The sequence below is a fragment of the Anopheles marshallii genome, chromosome 2 (genome assembly GCF_943734725.1).
Source record: "Anopheles marshallii chromosome 2, idAnoMarsDA_429_01, whole genome shotgun sequence".
NCBI lineage: Eukaryota > Metazoa > Arthropoda > Insecta > Diptera > Culicidae > Anopheles > Anopheles marshallii.
This window is the reverse complement of record NC_071326.1, coordinates 79,354,279-79,366,280: the sequence shown is the minus strand read 5'-3', so window position 1 is coordinate 79,366,280 and position 12,002 is coordinate 79,354,279. Positions and strand designations below refer to the sequence as shown.

The 12,002-nt window shown below is 40.4% G+C and overlaps 2 protein-coding genes across 2 annotated transcripts in view; one reads left to right on the top strand and one right to left on the bottom strand.

The window, feature by feature from the left end:
* Nucleotides 1–1,205, top strand: part of LOC128707460 (POU domain, class 6, transcription factor 2) — a 55,096-nt gene extending 53,891 nt beyond the window's left edge. The window contains exons 8-10 of the mRNA XM_053802412.1: nucleotides 521–604; nucleotides 847–995; nucleotides 1,069–1,205. Coding sequence (XP_053658387.1) covers nucleotides 521–604; nucleotides 847–995; nucleotides 1,069–1,205 — 370 coding nt within the window. The remainder of the gene's footprint in view (nucleotides 1–520; nucleotides 605–846; nucleotides 996–1,068) is intronic.
* A 2,517-nt stretch (nucleotides 1,206–3,722) lies between these two features.
* On the bottom strand, nucleotides 3,723–5,691 carry LOC128707299 (UNC93-like protein). The gene is made up of 7 exons (XM_053802251.1): nucleotides 5,438–5,691; nucleotides 5,047–5,339; nucleotides 4,738–4,969; nucleotides 4,469–4,628; nucleotides 4,131–4,395; nucleotides 3,890–4,052; nucleotides 3,723–3,816 (listed from the first exon to the last, which is right to left on the bottom strand). The coding sequence occupies exons 1-7, from the start codon at nucleotides 5,689–5,691 to the stop codon at nucleotides 3,723–3,725; spliced, it is 1,461 nt and encodes a 486-aa protein (XP_053658226.1).
* Between the last annotated feature and the right edge of the window lie 6,311 nt (nucleotides 5,692–12,002).

Sequence of the window (12,002 nt, the reverse complement as noted above, 5' to 3'; positions counted from 1 at the left end):
TTTTCACTTTTCGTTATTAGCCTCTGTATTTTTATTATGTTTATTATATTTCTGTTTTTCGTTTCATTCGCCAGTACATTGTTCTTTTTATTTGTTTAGTTTGTTTCGTTTTTTTATATTGCTTTATTGTTTCTTTATTTGTTTTGCTTTTGTATTTTTTTGTTTCTTTTTAATCTTCACTCACCAGTAACATAAAAAGGCAAACACTTTTTTGCAAATTTGATCAATGTCCTGGCAATCTTTTGTACCTTTCTTCCTCTCTCTCTATCTCTCTCTCTGTCATTCCTATCATCTTTAACCCTTATTACTCCCATTGTTTTGATTGATTGGCATTAAACTAACTAAACACTAGGGTTTATACCACTGTACGGTAATGGTATTATTGTTTTGTTTTCCCCGTTTTGCATTCGTACACTTAATTCGTTTGTATATTTATGCCATTTTCTTTACTCTTGTTTTTTTCATTCTTTTTCTCTTCACCCACAAACACACTTTCAACACACTTCACCACACATAAAAGGTTTGAAAAGTTAGACATAACTCCCAAAAGCGCACAAAAAATTAAACCAGTGCTCGAGCGTTGGATGAAGGAAGCCGAAGAAAGGTAAGAATTGTTTGTGTTAGAGCGTGTTAGCGTTGCGACTGCACTGAATGGTGCCCCTTCGTGGTGTACAGTGGGGGCAAAAATTGCAGCTGTTTAATTGCACGCCTTTTCTTTCTTTCTTTTTTTTCATCTCCAATCTCGTTCTCATCTTCTCAACTGCTTATGGTGTGTTGTTTTGTTTTTTGTTTTGGTTTGGTTGCCGAATTACCGATTTCGTTTCCCACCCGTATAAACCCGTTCAGTCATTCATCTAGGTACAAATCGGGCCAAAACCACGTGCCAGACTTTATCGGTGTGGAACCGTCCAAGAAGCGGAAACGAAGAACATCCTTTACGCCGCAAGCGCTCGAACTGCTGAACGGTCACTTTGAACGAAACACACATCCTTCCGGTGAGTGGTGAAGATGAGTGAATGCCGTTGCTCGCCTAGATGAGACTAATCGTGCTATAAAATGTATTTTTAGGAACTGAAATCACCGGCCTTGCCCATCAGCTCGGTTACGAGCGGGAGGTTATACGCATCTGGTTCTGCAACAAACGCCAAGCGCTCAAGAACACCGTGCGGATGATGTCGAAAAGCTTCAAGATGGAAAATACTTAAACCGAACCGACAGGCACAGCCGGGCGACAAGCTGCGGTGGAGAACGTACACGGCTTCAATCGCGCCAACCATAGCCATATAAAATAAGGTGCCATTCCGATATTGAATATGTATACATATGTAGGATACGTAGCATGATACTAGGATACGTAACGATGTAATGTGAGATACCGTGAAGGAAGGATTGTTTTTTTTTTTTAATTTCTAATTCGTTTCCTTTTACGACGACCCCTCACTCTGACAAACAGCTTAGCTTCTTGTATGAAAATATGCAGAGGATAGAGAAGACGCTTGTTACAACGTTTTCTAGTTTAATTCACAATAGCTAGTATTAGCATTTTTGGATACTTTTCAAGATAAACTGGAGTGTGATGATACAGATATGAAGTTCTGCTCATCTTCTGGGTATTATACAAACAGGAATTGATTCTAGATAAAGATTTCTTTAATGGACATATCCGTCATTTTGGAATCCTCTGCTACAGATTTCATCTTAACATAATCTCGCGTGAGTGGGACAAATTCCACATCCTCCTTCATATGTTCTACTTCAACTTGAAAAGTGTCTAGAAATCAGGCAAACTTATTCATTTTATCTCTACAAGACACCGTTTTGATTTGTTTTCGAGTTACAGGCGAGAACAAGCTGAAAATACGATAGAACAATTATGCGGCTTTAAAGAAATGTTTTCTCATCATCGTTTGATTGCAATACACTTTTTTTGGGTACAGTTTTCTTCCCCAAAATAATTTTTTTTTTTGGCAAACAAAAAATACCCAAAATAGACATTCTGGTTAATATTTCAACAAGCTTTCATGTATTCGATTAATTGCTTCTCATCTTGTGTGAACTCGTGAAACCAAAGTTCCTAATCTTTATAGTAAGACAACCAGCACACAGACACAAGCGGAAACAAAAGACAAACACATCCATTAAATCATCCGTAAAAGAACAATCCTCAGCAAATGCAAGAAATCCTTTTAAAGGTAAATCGTGCGTAAAACCAGCTCCCGCTGGTTACAGCTGGTTGAAGCTTACAAATCACGATGTAAAATTACAGGCTAACAATTTGAACTCTCCCATTCTGTCCCAAAACAATTACCATCGTTGTAAAATAATGCTCCCAAAAGCACTGTAAGCGATATCGAACCATAGCCATGAGTGTGTAATAATTGTATAAAAAAAACGAACAAATCGTTACAGAAACAAAACCCCGAACAGATAGTAATTTCGGATTGTAAACCGAGTTGTATATTTGTTTCGTATCAACAGCACAGCACAGATTGTACAAGAAGCTCCTCATCGTCTAAATGTTTAGCAAGAAGACACCGTGTATTATTTTATGCCAACAAGCAGCTTTTTTGTTGATACAGAGATACATTTATGTAGTCGGTCCGGACAGTACGATGAATTATAGCATCGGTTGATTGCAGCATGAAGTCACACAGTCACGCACGATGCTCACGAGTAATGAAACACACACTATATCTCAGAGAAATGCATGTAAATGTATGGATTTATGTTAAATGAACGTTTGTCCCGGTTCCGTGCAGCGTGCAGAATCTATATCTGTTGGTAGGAAAACAAAAACTGAGTGTCAAATAGATTAATGGAACGAACTTCACACAGATGCAACACAACACAAATCCCACAGGCACACCAGAGTAGAACGCGAGACAATGCTAAAAGCACCTTATGCGGTTAAGATGTGAATTAAACACAAACATACACACAGAAATTTATAACAATTTAAATAAAACCATCACATCCGAACGAACCATTAAAACATTGAAGGAAGCAAGAAAAAAACGATAAAAGATGCATTTAATTCTATCGGAAAAAAAGATTGAATAAACAAGTAAAATTTCATCCCACATACACACAACACACATCCCAATCAAAGAGGGCAAATGGTACAGCCCATTATTATCGTCCCGTTGGCATGGTGACGCGAAATAAAGCGCGGTGTGCAACAGTCATTTGGGCGGGTCGTCATATCAAGCGTCGAGCGTTATAATGTAATATTTAAGGTATAACAAAAAAAACCCTGTACGAGAGTAAATAAGCGAAAACTATGAAAAATACACTTTTGCAATGCAACATTTTGTAAAATTCTTGTGCGATCTTGCTCTGTACTGTGTGGGAAAACGAACATGTGTCCGAAAGTAGTTTCTTGTTTTGCTCTTAGGTAAGGTATTAGTTTTAGAAAAGTTGTAAATCCATCTAAATGCATCAAAACTAATTCATAAGTAAGTGATAATATTAACATTAAAAAAACCGCTATAAAATCAAATGCAATTGATTTTATAGCGAACGGCTGCGTACGGTAAATTTCAAACATCTTAGGCTGCATCCATCACTAACGTACGCAGCCAATCGTTATTCAAATCAAAATCGACCGTTTAGTTCTCGTGTAACAATTTTTTATTTAATTTTTCACGTATCTAAAGTGGAAAAATTAACGGCTAGAGAAAAAAGGACGAGAAATGCACATTTTCCTATTCTAATCCACTTGTTTAACTTTCGTTTGGTTCTTGACTAACGACTTCGAACCGCTTTTCCGGATCTATTCGCTTCGTTTGATATTCCATAAATTCGATCGTTCCGTATCTGAAAAAGGACAGGAAAGTAATTGAAAAGTAAACTATAGAAAAACAGTTCTTCCACAGTGTACCACTCTTACCCTATTGTGCCCACAGTCATGATTCCCAGCACAAACAGCAGCTTGTGGAAGGTGGGAAAGAACGAACTGGCTGAGTACATCACGACCGAACCGCACGCTTCCCACAGCCGGAAGTTGCTGAACGCAGCCTCTTCATTTCCCGGGAACAAAATACCGCTGAGTGCTGCAGTGAAACGGAAATAAAATCGTTAGGAAACTATTCTACAGCGATGGAGCAGCCGCATGGATTGGATTTTCATACAATTGATTTGAATCAACCAGACGCCATCGGCCAACCCCCAGCAGGCGACAATGATGGAATATTTGTAATACTCGTCCGTCGGTGTCCAGAGCAGCATGAACACGATCAGCGCCGCGTGGAAGACGAACGTCACCAGAATCAGTAGCTTTCGGCCCAAGTGCTTCGTGACGTACGGGGTACAGGCCGCGGCAACCGTGTTCGCCAGTCCGTAGCTGATCATCGCATAGCCGATGTAGCTGATGCCGAGCCCGCAGGCCACAAATGACTGTGACGAATTGAAGATTTGCGGAATTAGTCGCCCCATTATCGAGTCGTTCAGGTGGCGCTCAGTGGTTTACCTTTGTGAAATCGGCCGTAATAAATGCTTGTGCCACACCGATGAACGCCACAATGGGAAGAAGCAGCAGCTGGTATCGGTGAGTAAGCTGCCGCAAGGTTATGACGAGTGTGTTCATCCCGGATATTCTATGCTCGGGCCCTTTGCGAACCATGTTGTATCTGAGGAGAATGAGGAAAACATCGATACACGTGTTTGTAGACCAAATCTCTCGGAAGTCCCATATGGTTATGAATCTAGAATTTTGTTTACACGCAAAAGTACCCTTACCTTTTGAGGGAATCCACACCCAACGCAACGGAAACACACGCACCCACCATGCACGCTAGGAAGATACCGGTCAGTCGGTTCAACTGCTCCGGCTCGGGTCGCTTCAGATCAATAGCACTCGTTGCCGCTTGGTGGATTGGCGCGGCATAGTTCGCACCGCACGTCACCGATATATTAACGCTCGATTCAACCGTTCCATTCACCACCGATTCAACCTCCCCGTAGGAAAGCACTGGAAAGAGAGCGGGATTTAGTTGGTAATTTTCTGGCTCAAGGTAATCGCGCGGACCTGAAAGTGACACACGGTACCGGTGAACGATATCAGATTGCCGAGCACCTGCGCCAGCTGGTAGAACACGAAGAACAGGCTGAAGAACTTCACGATCAGATAGTCGGTGCGGACCTGGCGCCGGGTGGCCACACTGAACGCTTCCGCTATGATCGAAAGGTACGTGCACTTGGCACACCAAAGTGGTCCACCGCCGAACCCAACGGCCAACCCGCTCGGTATGAGCGTGGCGAAGCTCGGATAGAACTGGGCCGCAATGTACGGCATGTAGGCGACGAACGAAACCACGACCGTCCACTTGCATCCCAGAAGCCTGTAAAGTGTGTTGGAGAAGAGTTGAGACCGCTGGTTTAAAGCACCTCCAGAGGAAAAAAAAAGAAAACAGAGGGTCCCAAACTTTCACGTTCCCACCTGATCACCAGCACCGGCAGGAACAGGTTGGACAGAATCAGTGACCCGTAGATGCAGGCCAGTGTGTACGCTCCCAGCGAACCGTCGTTGTGCAGCGAGCTCTGCAGATTGGACGTGCCGTGGAACGCGGTGAAGTGTATCATGAACGCGATCCCCAGCACAGCAATATTCTTCACAATGCGCCATTTCTCACGCGGACCTAACTTTTCCATCGCCTCCATCGCAACGCTGTCCGTCGCCACATCGTCCTGCATGGTGGAGTTTTGGACCAACAACAACAAACAAAATCGCAAACAAACAAACAAAAAAAGGTAAACACTTCCACCCACTGAGCCGACTGAGCACAATCACGTCAATAATTAGCGCCCGACCGGAGGCAGCGCCGAGATCGTACTAACTTAAGTTCTCCGCTCGTCGTTCGACCGGGTCCAGGCGCGTTACGTTATGCAATTTAATAAAACAGGTTTCTAAAACTTCTCGTCCGGTTTTGGGGTACCCGAACCGAAGAGGCCTTTGGCACGAAACGTACTGGCGCTCTCGGGGTTGTAACACAGACAAGGTCATGCCTTGACTCAGCTTGACTTTTACTAAATCCGGTGGCACAAATTCGTGCGATATTCATAGATCAGCCAGGAGGAGTCAGAAACCGGTGTCGGTACCACGGAATCAAGCGCTGAGAGATGAAGAATTTAAATGTATTCTCAAACGGACGGCGACGGTATCACGACGGCGCGACTCTATTCGTTCGAATAAATTAAACACTTCAAGATCAATCGCGTATCGGGATGGAATACTTCCGGACGGAGTTGTTCGTTAGGCTGCACTAGAGTGGTTTCGATTTAATTACATTCATTACATGCTAAACCGTGAACGTCCCGTTACCACACTGTGGTTTTAATTGGTGTATGAAAGCAAATATTTGTATCACCACCATTAGAGGCATTTAAATAATGTAAATTCAACACTTTATACCCTTGATGCGTGTTTGAATTAACCGATGTATGTTTTGCCATCGGAATAATTATAACAAATATCGATAAAATTGTTAAGTTCATTTAAAACCGTCATAAAAATCGCGCCATTAACCAAAAATAATTCTTTCGCACCGAACAGCGCCCTCTTGTGGTGGGTGCCATAAGTAGTGAATTCGAAAGCTGTACACCACGCCCACTTCTCGATAGCATAAAAATGCATTTTCACGCGTTTTGTGCTTTTTTTTTCAGTAGCATTGAAGTTTTTGTTGATTTTTTGGGGTAATTTCTACATTTTAATGGTTTGTTATGCGAATAGAAAAGTGATCATTTGTGTGGAACATTTTTTTCCCTTATTATTGTAAATCATTCGATAAATATCCGCATCGTTTTCAAGTACTCGCTAATAATCCAGTATTGTAGTTTGTTTTGAAAAACATTTTCCAAGATTTTTGATATTTTTATGACTTCTAAATTATAACATTCCTTCAATAAATTATAAAAGAATATAAATTATCTCAAATATTACTATTCACATAATTAAAAGAATGTCTTCATATACCTTCTGAGCTATCCAATAGTTTAAATAATGTTTTTAATCCTCAAAATATATTTGGACATTATTCCTAAAACAAAAACTTTACGCTTTTTGTATAGATTATTATAATCCCCACATTTCAGCAAACTCGTACCATCAATTCCGGACCATTGGTCCGTTTTCTAGCACCATTGCTAATGTCGCGCGACAACACCGATCGGATGTGGTGTGGAGAAACTGTTTGCCTGCATACTGCAGGAAGCCCTAAGTTTTTCGGAGCGAACGAAAAACTTCCGCTTACGAAAGAAAAACCATCCCACACATCCTTCCACCCCCGACCTGACCCATTGACATCTCCCCGGAAACGGTGCAGGAAAGCCTCGGACACGTGCTCGTGCAAAACATTTCTCTTGTTTTGGCGTTATGCCGCTTTGCGTGAATAATTCTGCATTAACCTTACCGCAAGGAAGTGCGCTGCGTGTTCCGGCAGACCGAACCGCCACGAAGGTCGTCGGCAAGATTAATGGATTCAGTGTTGGAAGGCACATGCAACCCTCGCCATATTATTGGCAGGGGATCAAAATATTATACCACAGCAATGTTGATGCAGTGCAATAATGGGTGCCAACTTCTATCAGGGATTTTTTTTGGGTAAAGATTTGATGTGCTGGTTGGTGCCGGTTTCGATGGTGAAAATGCCTCGCTAATCCAGCAGCAATTCCTTTCCAATTATGGTCTGGATGATGATACACATTTGCTACCGTTCTGGTGGTGATGATGCTAACTTGGCAACATGGAAGTGGCTTTTCGTCACGGAGTTCCGATTTGTCACGATTGGAGTTTGAGTTTGGCTTGGGGTTTCTATTTTTTATATTAAAATTAGTCACATTGGAAGAGTATAATTATCAAGAATTATTATAATACCAACGAGAATGTCTCTGAAATGTCTACAAAATCAGAAATTTACAACCAATCATACAATTCAAACCAAACAACCAACAATACAATTAAAGATAGTAATAATCTTCTCAATAAAACTTCGATTTCTAAAACTGAATTCTCCACAAAAACGATGCTCAAAATGAGTGTGATTCGATATGGTTGATCTGCAACAATTTATTGCACCGAAAGATCAAACCTAAAGCACTTCATGGCTTGTCCACCCATATTTTCCACCCTTGAAGCAAAAACCCTTCCTTAAGTGCTAGGGTTAATAAATTGCCTATCGATTGCCTATCCATTATTGAGCTGAGTTCGTTCCGAACAGCCAGTGAAATGTCGCCCTCAAGCACGCTGGTCACTTTACGGACGATCCGAAATCACCACGACATTTCCGCCTGCAAACCGGCCCCCGAAGAAGATTCTTCCCAACCAGCAAACATTCCCTTGTAGCGGTGCCCAACTGCTATCTTCAACCCTCGCGAAACTCTAAAAAACATGGCCATATGGTGCATAATAAGACGGGCCGCTGCTCTTTTGCCGTGGAATCCCCGGGAGAAATCTTTCCCGCTCGGCAAGATGTGTAAATGTCACTGAGCCGTTAAGAAAAACGGGGCGGACTGAAAAATTACAAATGTCACTGCGCCGTACAGCGATGCACCGGCTTTTCTCGACCAGGCGCTGCGCGATGACTACCGCCACGATGCGGCGGTAGTATAAAAGCAACGCACTTGGCGCGAAGCGAGCTCAAAAACCCGCCAGCAATTGGATACTTCTCGTCGTTTTTCGTCGTTCGCGATGAGACACGGGAAAACCAAGGGCTTCAGCAAACATTAGTTCAATTTTTTGGGCCATTTTGCAGAAGTGAATTAAATTTCCTTGCAAAAGGCTATAATTATCTAATAACAAGCCGTAGCATCCCGAACTGTTAAACAAAAAAATATATGTTATATAGCGTAGAGAAGACTTATAAAAACAAAAGAAGTGGTGTTAATATCGCTAGCGAGAGTTAGTTAACACAATAGAATTGAAAATATGATAAAACAATGCATTGTGAATTTAAAGTAAGTACAGAGTAAATAGGTGAAAGAGTGCGAAAGTTATAATTGGACATAAGTTAAGAAAGGATGTAAGCAAATAATTGAGTGAATTGGAATCGTGGAAAGAAATCTTCTTTAAACTTACAAAGCAGAGTGCAATTCAAAACAATTTCAAACAAAGAAGGATTAGCATAACTAATCTTCAGGAAAAATAAAAATAATTGCAATAAAGTATTCAAGTAAGCTAATAAAAATATAGAAAAACTAAGGGACAAATCAGTTAAATGTCAGACTTGCAAAACAAAAAGTTTTACAAAGAAAACTATTTCAAAAAAACATAAAATCAATTGTGAATATTTGTAATAAGTGGTAAAATTAGAGAAAGCTATATATTTGATAAATAAAACTAAAAAGATTAACCATTTTGAAAACAAAAAAACATCATGAGTAAGGTAAATTAATACAAAAGTAATAAATCCAAGTGAACATTTTTTTCCCTACAACCCGCAAAACTTGTCAACAAATATGCCAAACAAGCAATAAATTATTTTGTTGATTTGATTGCTCAATACAATTCGTCAGAATAATTAAAATTTGTTTACAAAAATTTATATTCTCTTTTATCTCTCTCTAGTGAGAGGGTTTTTGGAAAAATCATTTTGTTTAGTTGATTTTTTAACACAATTAGATAGAATATTTATCACTTGTTTAGGCACAAATTAATGTATAAAAACTATTCTCCTTCGTCAAGATTTGCTTAGCATATTAATTCTTGCAACATGATAATAACGTGTTTTGATGCAAATTTACCGTAAGTGCGGTAGTTTTAAGCATGCTAATCTCATTACACTCCCAAAAAGCCAGCCAAACTTGCTCGAAACCCCCTAATGGACTCCTAAAAATAGTCGAGTGGCCAGATATCATCACAAAGCCAATTTCAACCCACACTCGAGGCAAGGCACACCGGGCACGTCAGCATCACTTTATACAAGCCGTTTCAATTAAGTTCCTGGCCTTCTGTCTCGCAACAACAACAAATCTGCAATTGTGGTAATGTACTCTCTACGGCTAAACAGATCCTCGGAACCCTCGTCGATGCGAGGTGACGGCACGCTTTTCCCACTGCTGTATTATTACTCTATCAGTACTTATCCATGCAGCCAAACGGACGGGAGGAGATTGATCGTATCTGGTGTTTTCCCCCGGGGAAAAGAAACTGTCCCACGTTGGAAAGTGGGAAAGTAATTGAACAAGTGCGCCCTGAAGGGTGGGGATAGAACAGAACAGTAGCAGGACTTGTGCAGTACATTACTAGTCATTAGGAGAAGGCAAATTGAATTGTCACTGCACACGTTACAACAGCCATATGGAGAGCATCAGAATTTATCGCCTTTGTGTCATTAAATAGCTTCTTTAGTATAGTAATCGAACAAAAGAACAACATTGCATTTTTCTTCTATAAAAACGATACAGATGCTTAACTATTTTTGTCATATTTATTTGATAAATAATGGAGGAAAGAAAGCTCGCCTTAATAACATCAGCTTACTAGCATAATATAAACTACACGAAATGGCAGACCGTTCTGCAGTGCATCGAATCGAAACGTAAACATTGATTACAATAAAATAAAAAACGGAGTATACGTGTATGTAACCGAAGCAGCAACCAATCGTAGTAGCAGCAGCCGCACATTTTTATTCGTTGTTGCGCTTAAACTTCATCATATTGTAGATCGAAGCAGCCTTGTAGTTGATTGGACCGTAATTGTTCTCCTCCAGATCGGCATAGATCACGTCCTCCGGATACACGATACCGTCCTGTGGATGAAGGGATTCGATCGGCAATCATTGTAGAACCGTTTGCGGAACCGCATTGTTGTGTGGTGCATCATCAGATAACAAAACGCAATATATAAAAAAAAACATCGCCATTCGGTTAGTGTTACGCATCAAATGAGTAAGTGAGACGAGTACTCAACGCTGTACCATAAACCATATTTCCGAAAGTAGTAGTAATAGTAGCATTAATAGTAGTAGTAGTAACAACATGATCATCCGGGTGCGGACACTAAAGCAGCAACAGTTGTCGAATAAAAGGAAACCCCACTTTCCTCACCCCTTAGCAATACTTACCCCAACCACGTTCAGTGCGTCATCGTATCAGAATGTATCCTTTTTTTTTATTTGTTTTGAGCTTTGTTTCGTAAAGGCGCTGTCTCTTATACGAGTGTAGATTGCAAAATAAAAATTGTCAACTTTATTTTCGGGCCGCACGGAAGCTGTGCGTGTTCTCACTTGTTCGGGTACTCTTTTCTGTTCGCCTAGTTACTTTCCGGAGCGAAAGCGTCTTCTTTAATCTAAACTGCTTTGTCTTACGTTTAACGTTTTCAATGGCTATTGAACTAGTAGCGTGAAGTTTTTTTTTTATTTTAACAATTAAAGTTTATGTGCACCGTCCCCTTAAAAAATGTACGTATTGCTTTTGGCTGTAATCGTATCGTTCGCCTAAAACGGAAAGAAAAAGGATGTCACAGACACAGAAGTTTAGTACAAATCAATCAACACACTTTATGGTTTTTTTTTGTTTCGCGTTTGGTATGGCCACAGTCGAGGGTTCTGTGTTTTAGGCTAAAATTACAATTTTTATTCTGCAATTGTTGTTTGTTTGGTTTGTTTCGCGAGGCGCATAAAAACAGACGGCCACACAAAGCGATTATTAAGAGTGCAGCCATTCGGAAACGAGAAATCAGTCTTTGCATACTTACCTTTTGTTGAGTTTTGAAGATTCTGCTGAGTTTTGAAGATTGGGAGTGTCTTACCGAATTGTCGGTAATCAAACTTGGAACATTTAAGACAAACAAGACTGTGTTCTATGAATGCTCTGTCAGTTGTTGCTTGTTATACGGAACTGTCAAAAACGAATCAAAGCAAACCTTGGATTCTTCCATGGTTTATGACGGATTAAGTTGAATCGAACACTGTATTTCAAACTAATCCGTATACAGAATATTACATCCTCAAGAAAATTACCATAAATGAATATTTTTCATTTATCTGAAGCACATTACTCTCTTC

Bases quoted from the DNA above. Each gene is read 5' to 3' on its own strand.
- LOC128707299 (XM_053802251.1), bottom strand. From the start codon at position 5,691: ATGCAGGACGATGTGGCGACGGACAGCGTTGCGATGGAGGCGATGGAA. The intron at 5,340-5,437 runs GTGGGAACGTGA...CACACTTTACAG, and splicing joins CTGCCGGTGCTGGTGATCAG to GCTTCTGGGATGCAAGTGGA. The intron at 4,970-5,046 runs GTACCGTGTGTC...CTCTCTTTCCAG, and splicing joins CAATCTGATATCGTTCACCG to TGCTTTCCTACGGGGAGGTT.